This window comes from Thermobia domestica, chromosome 12, assembly GCF_964235325.1.
Source record: "Thermobia domestica chromosome 12, izTheDome1.hap1.1, whole genome shotgun sequence".
NCBI classification, from domain to species: Eukaryota; Metazoa; Arthropoda; class Insecta; order Zygentoma; family Lepismatidae; genus Thermobia; species Thermobia domestica.
Genome location: NC_137465.1, coordinates 62917888 through 62934055, shown reverse-complemented (window position 1 = coordinate 62934055; position 16168 = coordinate 62917888). Strand labels below are relative to the sequence as shown.

Genomic DNA, 16168 nt, shown 5'->3' with positions numbered 1-16168 from the left:
TGTTCCCTCATACCACCCAGACCTAGCTCCAGGCACTACGTTCGTGGGGTTGCCCAGATCTAGACCAGGAAAGGAGAAAATTGAAATTTAATTCTTTGTACTGTTATTCCGACCGGTGATTGATAACCATCCAGCATCTGAACTCTGTTCTCTAGGATCGACCACACATATGAATTAGCCAAGAAAGAAAAAAAATCAAACTTATAAACTCAATATAAATTTATGTATCGTATCAATAAGAGTTTCAACTTCCTGGAAGAAAGATGTCGTATTTAGGCTTATCCTGCTATTTTCGTTTCACTCCTAGAGCCGATTTAAACCATTAGTAGCGGTCCTTCATGACCTAGGTTATTTACCTTAACACATATATTAAAACATGACACATATATTATAGATGTTAATATAACAAATGATATCACTAAAATTACTTAAATTAAATCTATCATGCATTCACACGCTCACTCACTCAGGACAGTGTATATATGTTTAAAGGAAACCAACTAACTACAGGGATACAAATAGTTTATTACATTCATACTGAAAAAAATAATTATAAAAAATATTATAAGCACAAGTTCTTGGTTATATATCAATAGAATACATAAGGTTATACTTTAGTAAGTCTTTATACATTTGATCATATTGACAAATGGAAAGAAAAAAAATAATTACATGTATCATATCTTAGACATGCTAAAGCAAAATTATGATTTGCGACATACGCAAAGGAGACACTTATTTCACTTAAAAAAAGAAATATGGACAAAGAGGAAAGAAAAGAAAAAACTTTTAGGTATACTAGAACTTATGAGTCTCTACCTCACATTGAGCAATAAAATATTAATAATTTTGAGCGTTCAAATCACAAATCACGCACTACTCGTAGTGTCCAAAAACATTTCGCTCCATTTAACTTAGTTTGTGTTTATATATATATATCTATATATATATATCTATTGGTTTATAAAACCATTCATCAACTATATTTAGTTTGTAACTCTTAGCAGTTTATATCTGCACTCGCACACTGCGACGTTTATACCCATCTATGGATTTTGAAAAATCACTTTCGCCAGAGGATGTTTCCCCTCTTAGTCAGTCCATTCACAAATTTATTAATTGGATAATTTCAAGTTACTTGTTTAACACTGGGACACGTCATGAAACCTTTTCTTTATCCAGGGTCACTTTTGTATATATGTATACATGGTTCGGATTTAAAACGATCTTCCACAGGTGTACGGAGTATGATGGTTTAAATTGAGGATAAAAAAAACACTGGTCAAGTCACAGGATACATATGCAGGTGAGAAGGATTAAAGGTACACTTTCCACAATGGTTTTAGGTTGGTTGTTCAGGGATAATATTCATTATGATGTGGGTTACGTTTAGACCTGCCGTTACTTCTCAATACATGCCATTAAATAATTACATAGGTTATCATTTACATCTATTCAGAAGAAAAGAAAAATTACTTGAGTGCACGGCGGTATTCTTGACAAAAATCTATATTCTTATATTCGTCGGAAAACTTACTGGTAAACTATAGCAACCAATACACGTTTGGGGGGACAGATACGAGCGCTCTTACATATATCCATATAATACATTTAATATCATACTTTTACTTTAAAATCATATTCACATACTAAGTACATGTACATTTCGACGTATTCATTTATCTATATATATATATATATATATATATATATATATATATATATATATATATATATATATATATATATATATATATATTTATATTTAATAGTCGCGCACACATTTTAAGTAATAACCCCAACAATAATTTTAGAAAAGGTTGCAAACATTGTACAAGAAAACAAATGACTTCCGACTTTACATATAGAAAAGAATTGAATTTTTATCTGATACCGCGCGTCTACAAATTTTAAATTTCATATATTCAATTAGTGCTTAAATAATTAAAAATAAAACTTTGTAAGGCAGGCACGTAACACAGAACATTCCTAAAGATATAACTAGATAATCTAAAATACAATTTCTGGGCCCAGGTTAACTACAAGATAAACAAAAACCAAAACAGTAAGGAAAGTGACCAATGGATAAAAAAAAACTTAAAGGGACGACGGTGAAAGAACGTAATTGAAGTGTCGTCAAATATGAAGTCGTTATTCATTTTGGCAATAGGTCAAAATGTGATGGAGGACCCAATCATTATCTACTTTATCCATGAATCGTGTCTTGCAACGTCTCAGCTGGTAATTTCAGATCAGAGTTGTACGTTAAATAAATCGTAAGCGACAAGTTCAAAATCGGGGGGGGGGAAGGTTGAAATTAAAAAAAAACTCTAGAGAAGAAGTAGAAGAAGTATAGGTAAAAAGAGAAGAGACAGAACACTACAACTACGAAAGATAAGGGGTCGAATTTACGTATACAACATACTATAACCAAATATTCTCTTTTATGCCAAAAAGGGTTCGGCTTACCAAATAAATAGCCGATAAAGATGTCTGCAAAAATGAGACAAGTCTGTGTCCCCGATGGGATTTTCGGAAAGACAAAGGCTTTAGGGAAATCCCACCACTCACCGTATCCGGTCAACACCCTTGCAGATCCCGGAATCCTCCGGAAGGTTAGAGACGGCGCTAATTTAGAATTTCAAAAAAAATCATACGACCTCTCGGAAACTAGAAGATTCCAGAATAGTAATGAAATTAGAGTAATAGCTAAGATATCCCTAATTAGTGATTTGCCAAAATAAAAAAAATTAAATAAACTGGATTTTGGATCGGTGATTTCTATTGCCAAACTTCACCGATAGCTCCCCTTCGCAGAATGCGCTAAATTCTGAGGCATCGATTAATTTCCATCACTATCTAGTTTGAAAACTAAGAAAAGAAAACGAAAATATTCAAGGGGGGAGGGGTCGATGCCCGGGTACGGTATAATTTCAATAACTAATTGTTTTGATTCTGTAACCCTGTCAGAGCTGTCGCCTCCATGAACATTGTAAGCTAGCCCGAGTAGGTAACGTGAAGGAAAAAAAGATCTCACGGAGCAGGATATTCTATTTTAAAACCGACCAGAAAATATAATTCACTACAGCCCCGAGTTCTACAGCTACTATTGTCTTTTGCATAATTGATTATTAAATATGTCTAGCCAGCGATTATATGATGCTACCCATGCTATCAGATGGTATTACTATGGTTGATCATTACTATAACACATCAAACTACAAAGTATTACCATAGTCCGACTATATATCGCCCTCCGGTCCGCGTGATATTCCGGTGCAGGGGTCAGAACCTGAGATGCTTGTAGCTATACGTATCTATTCAATATATATCTATATATCTATATATCTATATCTATATATATATATATATATATATATATATATATATATATATATATATCAACACGTGGCGAAGTATTCACTGGGCTACTATATATTTAACTCTGGGTGTCCTATCTTCTATATTCATCTACTACAATATTCATATACTTCATATTCATATTCATATGAATATTCATATAATATTCATATCATCATCTTTTTCATTTACTACGACGCTATATTCTACAAACACCCTGTCTCCTCTATCTACGTCCAGCCTATATACACATTTCATGATAATACTTTAAAATCTATATTCACTACAAACATTTCCCATTCCGATCACTGCACGACAACCTCACTCGAACTCAAGACTCTTTCACCACACACACAATACTATGTAATACCTGGTAGCTTTATTAAGAACGAAAAAAATCCTACGTATGTTCACTGAAAATAGAATTATCTGCGATAATATTTAATATTTATGAAATTCTGACAACAATGAAATTATTCTGCAGCCACAAAAAAAAGAAATGAACATTTAATATAATTTCAAAGCGAAGAACTAGCATCATATCGCACGACTTCTGTTAAGAAATTACGTATTGTTTATTTACTTAAATATTTCGATTTCTAGACTAAGCAGAATGTTGTAATTTTCAGAATATATTAATTTTAGGTCACTTAACCTAACTGTACATCCATATGGGCTGGGAATTATACCTTCTAGGTTTTATTTCGAAAAGAAAGGTCAATTCCATGGAAACTAAATCACTAAAAACATCGACATAAGAATGACGGTTAGTACTGACTTTTGACACTAGGGGGCTAGCGACGATATGATCAACCCTTGAACCACTGAATGTGATCTTGTACACGGAATTATTGTACTATATTACGTTGACTTTCGAATATTGTTTATTTAATGACGGAATAATAAAAAAAATATCGCATAGTAAATACTACACTGTCCATATTTAATTATCTCACACACTCTTTCATCACTTAACTACCACAATTACTACTACTAGAAAATGTTTACTACATTACGAACACATACATGCCACATCCATACTACACACTACATTAATACATGTTATACTAATAAATATACACAGACAACATTCAGATTTTACCATTTTAAATCGGCTCTATGAAAGGTAACGAAAGGAAAGGGAAAGAAAAGAACAGGGCCAACTGGCCCTTGTATTCACTAAATCACATTCTTAACTCAACCTGTTTAATCAATGCCCCCGAGGGGACGTATCAAAGTGTTGACTAACAATAGGACCCCTGCCCTGAAGGGGCAGGAACCCGGAACAAACTACATGTTCAACTCATCCCGCTGGAAGCTGTACTCCCAATTTGGGAGTAGACAGGAGCCCTCACTGCAAATTTACACGTGCATTATTCTACCTATCTTAACAACGCCAAAATTGAATACCGCCATATATGTTTAAAAAAAATCACTCGCTACCTACATAAACAAATCTATATATGGACAGGTCTTATAACCCTCAATTAGCAGGAAAATTGGAAGGTGAAAATATCAGGGGAAACACTAATCTTCAGAACCGGTTTTAGGACAAGGAAAACGGAAATCACACTACTTCTGAATCCTGTCCATAGCGATCAGTAGATGAAATCATGGCGTCACTAAATTGCACTTCCTATTTCAGCCTTTTTAGTCCAGTTTTGTCCTGAAAATTTAATAGTTTATGGCTCCTCGAGACTTCCAGCGATTTTACACGTTAATAAAATCCAAATATTACCTGAATTTTGATGTTTACCACTGCAGGAGTCAGTCCATTTACGAAGCAACCAAACTGATGTCGTCGACCAAAATTTCAGGCATGGAATGGGAATAATCGCGCTCTAATATCATAGCGTGGGTGAATCCTCCAATCAAAACAAAGCATTTTTGGCGGTGGGGCTTTGAAACGAATAAAATTTGGTAAAATCTGGATTAAACTAGATTTTAGAAGGACCTAGGTATCTAAAAGAGAGGTGAAGGGTGGTCCTGAAAATTCTGTCTAATTTTAGATTGGTTATTTATTCGAAAAGTTCCGTCCAAATGTGGATCTATATTTTCAGATCGCACTGACACCGTAAGAATTGTAATAATCCATTTACATATCCATATACAAGACTTATAATAATTTAATATATAAATAAAGATATTGATTCCCAAAACTATAATTCCTAATGAAGTTTTACAGTTTTCCATGTTAATTTGAAATAGAATAACAAACAATATTACGAATTATATGAACAGCCAGAAATTTTTTGTTAAACGTCAAGTACAGTCGGTGCAAAAAATTTCGGGCACCCTCCTATTAAAACATCATCACATTAGACTGTAATGGCATATTACACAATTCTGTGAAAATCATTCGGTTACACACGCTGCTATTCAGCCGGTTCGCTAGAACCGACTGTTAAAATATTTCGAGTTCGCGAAACCGTTTGTTATACCAGTAACTTTTACCCAGTTATACCCAGGAACAGTTTAATAATCTTTGTTTTTAGAAACTCTTACAGCTGCAAGGCTAAACATATGCCGCCTTATCCAGAGTCGTTCTGACGAATGATTAGTGCCATACTAAAGAGTTCGACTAATATATGTTTCATGCAGTAGTCTGGCCTTTAGTATGACGCTAACCATATGTCAAAACGACTCTGCATAAGGCCTATGATCTCTCAGAATAAGGTGTAAACGTTTATTTCCAAATCTCAAACGCTCAGATATCAAGAATGAGAACCGGAATCACACGAGTGTAGTAATGAGGGTTATTTATATTTGAAAGGCAACAATTGTCGATCCATTGCTAGATTTAGGTCTTTCGAATACTTTTTGACAAGCATCTATCTTGGATAATTCGTTTTCAAGATATTTGCAGTGCTACCTAATTCTGTCACTCCACCTTGTATTAGGATGCTTGTGTAGATCTCTACTTGTCACTCATGGTATCCAGTAAACGCTTTGCTTTTGTCTACCTTGTATGGTTAGTTTCCTAAGAAAGTTATATCTATCCATCTACCTAACCATCTACTATCTCTCATACATAGAACAGGTTGTTAAAAAATTAGAATAACACCACTGGTTGCACACCTGTTAACATAATACTTATTAACAGTGTAATTTGAAACCGGATACAAGAAAGTATCCAAGAAAACTGGTGAAAAGTTAACTGGTTAACTTTTAAAACAAGGACGCAGAAATATTTTCATAATGCATTGAAATTCAAGTAGACCCCCTATGTATTCGATTTTGCTCGTTTCTAAAACAAAAAGACCTAGATCTACTATTTAACATAGAATTTGAATCACAGTGTTCTACCGAAAACGAGTTTGCTAAACACATACCCGCCAAGTAGTTCCAAAACATGTGTGAAGTTCCGTAAGTCTAGCGGGAACCTAATTTACTGACAACCCATGAGTGTTTCCCGATTGAAACCTACCCTATATGATTTGACAATTGATTCAAATTCACGATAATCCTGATCTCCAGGCTAATAAAAGTAAAATAAATTTACGTTCATATATTCTTTGTGAAAACAAAATAGCTAAAATTAGCCAAACCAAAACACGTGAAGAAAGGATCAAACTAACTAAACTAGTTCTACGGCCTACGGAACCCGGAGGTTCAGTGCCGCGTTCACAAAAGCTTTCCATTGACTTCTGTCCTTAGCCAACTGGATCCAGTTTCTACTTTGTATTCCTACTTCTGCGAGATTCATCTTAATATTGTCCTCCCATCTGTGCCTAGGTCTTCCTAATGGTCGCTTTCCGATTGGATTTCCAGTTAAAACTTTGAAAGTGTTCCTACTTTCTTCCATCCTGACTACATGACCTGTGCACCTGAGCGACCTAGACTTCACGACCCTAACAATATTTTGATGAACAGTATAAATTATGCAGTTCCACGTTATGAAGTTTCAGCCATTCCCCATTCGCGTTCCTCTTGGGTTCGAATATTCGTCTCAGGATCTTGTCTCAGGATCAAATACTTTCAGTCTATCTTCTTCCGTCAGAGAAGCGACCATGTTTCGCAACTAACGGTATACAGCACAACAGGCATGATTATTGTTTTGTATATTTCAAGCTTTAGATTCCTCGACAGAGTTCGGGATGACAAAAGATTTTAAACTTAATAATATCACGAATTTCCTGCTTTCGGTCGACATTTAATTTCTCCGTGAATATGGATTTGGTCTGTTAACATTGATCATAGATATTTGGAAGTATCTACTTGGTCGAGGATAACATCAAACATGACTAAAATTTCTCTTATTTTTGCGTTTCGGTGTCGATCAATATATTTTTGTCTTGATCTCAGTCTCGCTCTTGAGGACTAAGTCTGGATCTCATCTCGATAATCTTAAAACAAATTATGTGAAATTAACAATGTACAGTACAGTAGACTCCCAACCATCCGGCCTGATGTGGCGGAATGACAGGGGAGGTAACAAAATAGCCGGATAGGCCGGAGTTCTATAGTTATTCACTTCCCGCTAGCACCCGTACTTAAAAAATATTTTTATTCTAAAAACCGATATTTTTTGATCTCTTAGTACAGACCAGTACTTTATAACTGTATGTACTGTACTGCACGTTTTACAAATTTATTACAGAAAAAGGAAGTGCAAGAATAAAGATATTGCACACAGTTTTAAGATAAATTTTATAATGTTTAACTCAATTGCAGGAAAGATAAAATGTTGTACACTGTACATACATAATTTTATAATGTTTAACTCAATTGCAGGAAAGATAAAATGTTGTACACTGTACATACATACAATTTTAAAATAAACAAATTAATACCGTAAAATGTAAGTCTAATTCTTAAATAGATAATATAAATTTGTGTTACTATTCACTGATAAGTTATTACACAAATGTGAAAAAGTTGGTCCAAAAGTGTCAAAACTTAGCCTTTGGTTGCAGAAGTTCTTGATAGATGACTGCTTTTCTTAGCAAATTTACGTTTTTAGGAAGGCGTTACAAGATTGTTAAAAAAATATTCCTAATTTTATTACTTTTTTTTTCGAACTAAGCCGAGTAGTACGAAGGCTGGATAGTTGAAACTCATCTTACAACCGTTCGTTTTCTCTTTGTATTCTCTCACGGGTCTCGTACTGCTTTCGTAGCTAAGTGGCTATCGTTTGACCTTTCTATTCAATGATGCCAACTCTTGGAAAAAATTCCATTCTGTGGTACTTTTTGACATTAAATTCTCAAAATGAGATAAAGGGAATCTTCGTCAAAATTCGGAGCATATATGGGACTTCTCATATACATATACGAAGTTCGTTCGGAAAGTAAGTTGCATTTAGTAATAAAAAAGAAATCGAGTACAGATAAAGAAAGCAACGTATCGCACAAAAAACAATAACACACTACTTTTTCACATAGCTCCCGTAATTTTCCAGTCATTTTTCATAACGTGGCATAAGTTTATGTATTCGTGCGTCATAGAATGTTGCCGTCTGTGTTGTCAACCACGTGGTAATATGTTCTTTTAACTCTTTATCGTTGTTGAAGCGCTTACCACCAAGGAAAGACTTCAGATACAGAAAGATATGGAAGTCTCTAGCAGCGAGGTTGGGACTGAACGGAGGATGGTCAAAAACGTCCCAGTCAAAGCTTTCAAGGTGTTGTTTGGTTACATTCGCAGTGTGTGGTTGGGCGTTGTCGTGAATGAAAACAACACCTTTGGAGAGTATTCTTCTGTGTTTGTTCTGTATTGCACGGCACAGTTTCTTAAGCGTCTCGCAATAAACATCTTTATTGATTGTTGCACCTCGTGGTTAAAATTCAATCAGTAAAATGCCTTGTATGTCCCAAAACACTGTGCACATGACTTTTCGGGGTGTCAAGAATGGCTTTGGTTTAACTTTTGTTGGGGACGAAGTGTGCCACAATTCCATGGATTGCCGTTTCGTTTCAGGGGTGTCATAAGCAACCTAAATTTCATCCCCTGTGACTATCTGTGATAAAAAAAATTCTCGCTATCATCATGATAACGTGTCAGAAAATCAAGTGCGTTGCCCATCCGTTGTCTTTTGTGTAAGAAGTTTAGGCACCAAACGTGCGCAAAGTTTACGAAAATCCAGTTTTTGAGTAACAATTTAGTAAAGTATTGTTCGTAAAAAAAAAAAAAAAAAAGTGTGTGATGCATAAACATTGTTTACACAAATACACCTTATTACGGCAATAACTGTACACAAATCGCAAAATGCTGGACAATCTTTGAAAGGAAATTTTCAAACACAGGTGGTTTTTCTTCCAAATAACCGCTTTTATACTACGCATAACCAATAAGATTAGCAAATCTGAGAGAAGAAAACTGATTATGAATCAGTGATGAGATCTTAATTATATTATTACGGAGATATAAATTCACGTTATAGTTCTAGAGAAGGACAGTGTCAGAAAAATGTCTCGAGAAGTTTTTCCACGGCCTAAAGAAGAACATATCAAGAGGCTCCTATCAGTTGTTCCTACAGAAATGGTTTCTATTATGAGTTATTCCTTTCTTCTTAAAATAGGTTCAACATTGATGAATTGTGACCAGTTCCAGGGAACATAAATTGTACTCTGGTATTTAAAAAAATAATTAACAAAGGGAAGTGAAATACTAAAAAAGAAATAAACAACTTGGAAAACGTTCTACATGAGATGACTATAGAATAAAATTCTATGATCGTTTCCTTATATTTGTTAGAAGATAATGCCACAGAGGCGCAATGGAAATACTAAATTCTGAAAACAAAGCGTGCTTGTTTTGTGAAGATTTTCAATATCGTATTCAATTAAGGAAACTACTTATTCATAAACCATTTGTTTAGTGTAGAACATAAATATTTAGGGATAATTCACTTCTAAACTAACATACACTAGTTACATTTTCTATATTTTATATCTAGATACCCGGCATTTATCTATATCTACCTATCTCTCTCTTATATATATATATATATATATATATATATATATATATATAGAGTGGCGGATCCAGGATACGATCAAGGGAGGGGCTAAACCATAGTCTGCCGCTTTATCCAGTGAGAACGACGATTGAAGTCCATTTTATCCAGTGTATGCCTGAGCGTCAAGGATGGCTGTAGCCCCTATAGCCTCCTTGAATCCGCGCGCCGAGCCTGTATCTATCTATCTCTCTATAATAACTATAACGTGAGGAATTCAAGAGCAAAATAGGAATTCTTTGCTCTTGAGATGGGATTTTATACAATTGTAGGTGTTCGCGGTTGTATTCGTGGTGTTTGTATCAAGCTTTGACTAAGATCCGAGTAGTAATTCAGATTCTGCTTTAATCAGTAATTTGTTAAACACTTTAATTAAAGTGGCACCTTGGTAACTCTAACCAATTCTCTACTTTAATGCAATGTTCTTCCTCTTTTCATGATCTTACTCTATTCTGTTCTGGAAGTGCTGCTACTAATCTCTTTTAATCTGACAGTGGTAGAGCGTTCACCTCTGGTGCTTGGGGTTCCGGGTTCGATCCCAGCCCCCGCCAAGTGAACTTTGTGGTGGACAAACACCGTGTGCGTGGGTTTTCTCGGGGTTCTCCCGTTTCCTCCCACTTTCTTCATTCCACCATTTCATTCATCACTCATCGTCACCGTCTCCTTTAGCCTAACCGGCATAACCGTGGGACGTAAAACAAAGATTTCATTTTTTCTCTTTTAATCTGAAGATTTTACTGTTGATCGTTACCATTACTGACATAAACGACTTTAGTGAAACAGTAAATTTTTTTTTTAACACGTGGAGAATTCCTGACCTGTGTGCGAGAATATTGTTGCGAAGTTTATACCTTATCTACATGATTACAAGATTAAGTTGCAGAATATGTTGACAAGATTCACTTTGGGACTTTGGATAATAAAAATGATCGGAAGTTGAATATAATATATTGAATACCAATTCCAAATTATGTACAGTTGAAACACTTTCGATATACCAACTGATCCCAGAGATCATTGATGTCCCTTTCTCTCTTGTATATACATACACATGCTTCAATCCAAGGAGAATTAATCGATTATATTACATGCAAGTTAACAAGTCAACAAATTTTGAATAAAGATATTTTTTATATATTCGAGACGAGATCGAAACTTTCGCACTGCACTTTGTCTCATCTCAAATATAAGTGTCTGTCTTGAGAAAGTCTCGATATGCAGAGTTTGAATCTCGATTTATAAACTTCCGTTCTGATCTCGACCCTGGTAGCATCCCTACATTTAAGCTTTCTGTTTTTGTAGTCCAGTTTATTGTTTACAGCATTAACAGTAAGAGGTCTAATTAAAGGTAAATAATCATTTATTTAGTCTTTCCAAATTTATTCTACACTTACGGAAAACAACTACATATATGTCTAATCTCAATATATTTTTATTTACAGCTATCTGCACGAGGTCTTGTGGCAACGGACATTGTGTTAAGCCAAATGTATGTATATGCGACGGAGGCGTGCAGGCATCGTCTTGTCCATCGAAACCAGGTAAGTTTGTGACACCTTCCTACTTTTTCTGCAAGTTAATGCACAGCAGTATTAGTACACTATCTCAGCTTGTATGTCTAACTTTTTCTTCGAATTTCCCCTCTTTTCTGTTTTCTTTTTTGAAATTTCAGCATCCAAAACTTCCTATTTCTTACTAACTTATTTACCTTGAGTTTCTCAGTTGGATTTATCATTTTGATAAATACAAAGTTGGAATCGAGATCGCATGTGCCTCAGAAACTATCTCTATGTTTTTTAAAACTATTCTGAATCCTGTTTTGTATCGTTCGTAGTACAGTGAAATTTGTCTAAATTGCTCCTTTTTGGTTAGGGCCGGCTGTAGCATATGTGCAACACGTGCATTTGCACGGGTCGCCAAATTTCTAGTGGCGGAAAAATCTGTTATAACTATATTATTTAAAATAAATATTTCTTGTTGGAAGACTTCATGGTGATAGTAGTTAAATTTATTGAATTGCTCTTCTATTTCAATACTACATTCATAAATCGTGTTTAGGCTGCATTAGTTTAAGGTCACATAGACAGTGCTAAAGCAAATGGTCAAACAAATCCCAGCATGAATTGCTTGATTGTTGTCAAACACAAGAACTCAATTCTCGAACAGTAACGAACACCTATTCCATTTAGTTAGTTATCACAGTTTTGATACTAAAACTAGTGTTGTCTTTGTCACAATCAAGTTCGTTATCATTGAAGGTCAAAATATGCTGAAATGAAATCGGATTTATCATTGTAATATCTATTTCTATCTCTGGAATGACGGTTCTTCAGATATAGAGATGGTTTGGTTTTATATATCATTGCTCTTTTCCTTGCATTTTTAGGAGTCTATTGAGATCTTTTCTATAGTATAAAATATTCGCGTAATCAGCTACAATGTTACACATTTATTCAGTTTGAGCTGATATCTATCTGGAGCTATATGGGAAAGCATTACAAAATTTGAACACATTATGGTGCTTCGGAATTCGCTTTAAACTGTAGGACTACTTCTTATATAGCCTCACTGCTGAAAAGGCAGGCTAAAGTCTAACAAACAAACAAACAATCTTGTGCTTTACATAAACTCTTAACGTTTCACATTCCGATTCACATTCCCTATTTAAAAAAAAAAAAAAGTATTGCTCAGGAGACCCATAGAGCTGTCTCTTTCTGTTTTGTAACACTGTTATTATTATTAAACATGTGAAAAGCATTGATAGGATACAACTTTCAATACTGGCTGAATATGAAACATTATTTCCATAAAATATTTCATTCTCCATAGGAGGTTGGATCTTGTTTATGAAGGTAGATCGAAACCTTGCATAAAAGTAGGCTATCCGCGAAACAATTTAGTTCTACGCATTCTTTCAAAACACACACATACACAGCAAATGTTGAAGTTTGTCGGGTTTTTCGCGGGCATTGACCTCTTCAAGATATGATGGTCGTATCATAGCTGATTACATTTTTTAAAAAGCGAGAAAAATAATCTTGAAGTTAGCATCTATAAATCGCTCACGCGTTAGAAATGCTTCTCAATAAAGGCCTATTTCGATTTGGCGTATGTGTCACAAAAGTCTCTTGGTTGTGGTTGAAGTTTGATATCATTTTTCAGCATTGAGGCTTGCGAAGCAGAATCTGCAGTCCAATGTGGAATTCGGACTACAAGCATACCGTGATCAAATTGAAATGGTGAGATTCGAAATGGCATACCGGTATGCCAAAAATCATACCAGTTATAAAAAATAAAAGTAAATTTTATGAAGTATACCTGAGATGGGTCTCTCCAAACGAGCATATTGGTAGTAACGTGTCTCCAATTCAACTACTGTGCATACACCAAGGTGACTACTTAGAAGCACAAGTTGCACGAATTCTTGCGTTACGGTTGATTTGAAAACATTAAATATGTAAAAGTATGAGTGATGTCGAATGGTTAGCGCTAGAGTTGCCTACGATTCGATTGGATTAAACTTTATAGTTTCCAGTAGCGTATTTAGGATTTTGTTTCGGGGGCTATGCACAGGAGGTGAAGCAGATAGTAATTGCCCATCTGAGTTTGAGAATTAAATATATTAAATCGATTGTCTACTAATACAGAGTGGCCCAAAATTAGGTACACACTCCTGTATGTTTTATATATGTAGGTCTGTATGCCTACTTTTGGGCCACTCTATATTAAGAAAAAACGTGAAACTCGTATGTTGGTGGAGGATCTTACTCCCCAGGCAAATCTGACGCTCCTGGAAACGCAAGTTGAATATTTGTAATCTCATTTCAACTTTACTGATTTCATTTTAGAAAAAAGGAAATATACAGTTTTATTTGTGTACGTTTTTACCTGAAAGAAAATGTTGAGACAAGTTTAAGCTGAAATATACTGATTGTAGTTTTAATGGCAAGAATTACAGACTGGTGAAACTTATGTGACATGATACACACAAAAATTTAGCAGTGAATCTAAACCTTTTATTCTGTTCATAAAAGAAAAAGGAAGCATCATCCTCTTGGCTTACCTAATTTCTCGGGCTACTCTAGATTTCTCTTGATTTTCTTTAATTCAATCTTCTACCTTTCTTTATAACTATTCCTCTGCTATAATAACTAAAGTCCCATTATGTTGATATCCGTGCAAGTTGGTGAGGAACACCAGTTCCACTTATGAGCTCCTTTTAGTTTTGATGTTACTGACAACGGCTGACTTAAATCACAACTAACAACGGTCAAAAGTATGATAGGAGAAACGAAAGAAAGTAACAACTAAGAAAAAGAAACAGAAGAGTAGAAAGGACGAAAGAAAGAAAAAAGAACGCAGTTTTTACATGGAATGAAATTTGACAAATACAGTATTATTTCTGAACAAAGAGCATAAGAAAATGGAAAGTCAATGAAATTCTTAGAAATGGTAAAAAGGATTATTTTTGTACGTGGAATGCGAAAAATTAACAAATTTGTTTCGGAAGGGGGGGGCTTGAGCCCGATAGAATCCTAAATACACCACTGATCATTCCTTTCAGTAGCAAGGCTATATGAAACTTGGACTTACAGATTAATGTGGGATCCGAACCACGAGAGGAAATCGCATCCAGATCTCCGTGTCAAAGACGCGTATAATAATCATCCATTCCATGGTTATAATAACCAACCATATACCACGCGTATAATAACCAACCATCCATCCATCCCATCCATCCAGGAGGGAGCTTTGGTTGCCTATGAAACAAAAGTTAAGGGTCTTCACTATAGCGAAATTAAACTATCGCTAATTTTAGAGTTTTTCTGTAATATCTTCAAAACAAATAACATTCGAAAAGCAGAAACGTAGTGAACTAGATAATACGATTTTTTATGTGATACCGTTATTACCACTCATCTATCTGCTTTGGATTTGTAACTGTAGATATATTTAGCATTTTTTGCGGGTTCTGTAAACAGCGGCATCCCAAAAGTAGATAGGTGAATTGTGGTAAAGATATCGCATGCAACATAGTATTGTCTAGTTCACTACGTTTCTGCTTTTTGAACATTTTTATTTGTTCTGAAGATATTACAGAAAAAGCTCTAAAATTAGCGATAGTTTAATTTCGCTGTAGTGAAGACCCTTAAAGCTGTCTCGTCTCGAAAAAATATCATGAAAAGTGATGTTTCATCTCTTCTCGTGGGTAATTCTAGTTAGCGTACGAACCTATGTCTGTGTGACCTTAGGTTCGACTCCATGACAAGATAAAAAGTTTGTACCGGTATATAGAAAAAAGTATCTTTCATATCCCAAATTTTTATGACAAATCTAGATTCACCGGAACAAATCAAGCAGTCATACTTGTATACCATACTATCAATGCGACGTGCCTAAGAGACTTCTTTAGATCCTTTTTTTTTCATCCTCTTAAGTATTTCGATACCTCGATTAGGGAAGTGTACAGTTTTGCTTCCCTAGAAGGAAGACTTTTAGGGGAGACATTACTCTATGATAAGGATACTCAGGAAAACGTGTCAGGATATACAATGGCTAGCAACCTTCCACCAAGTTAGGTAGATTAACTTTTAACAATGAAATTTGCTCTACAGAATTTTAATCAAAATTTGCAGGGGATGCGGCACAGGATCGACACGGCACAGGATCGACACGGCATACGACCGACAATTCAGCTCAGAAACCTGTTTCGGTCCTGTGCCGTGTCGATCCTGTGCCGTTTCGGTCCTATGCCGTGTCGATCCTATGCCGTGTCGATCCTGTGCCGTTTTGCTCTCACGCCGCTGCTCTGAAATAATTTAACTTTTAATCATGTGCCTAAAAAAATAA

The 16168-nt window shown here is 35.1% G+C and overlaps 1 protein-coding gene across 1 annotated transcript in view; it reads left to right on the top strand.

Annotated features, from left to right (window-relative positions):
• LOC145666486 (fibrillin-2-like) overlaps positions 1-16168 on the top strand; it is a gene marked incomplete in the record, with an annotated part of 450634 nt that overhangs the window by 190689 nt on the left and 243777 nt on the right. The window contains 1 exon segment of the mRNA XM_081733749.1: positions 11761-11859. Coding sequence (XP_081589875.1) covers positions 11761-11859 — 99 coding nt within the window.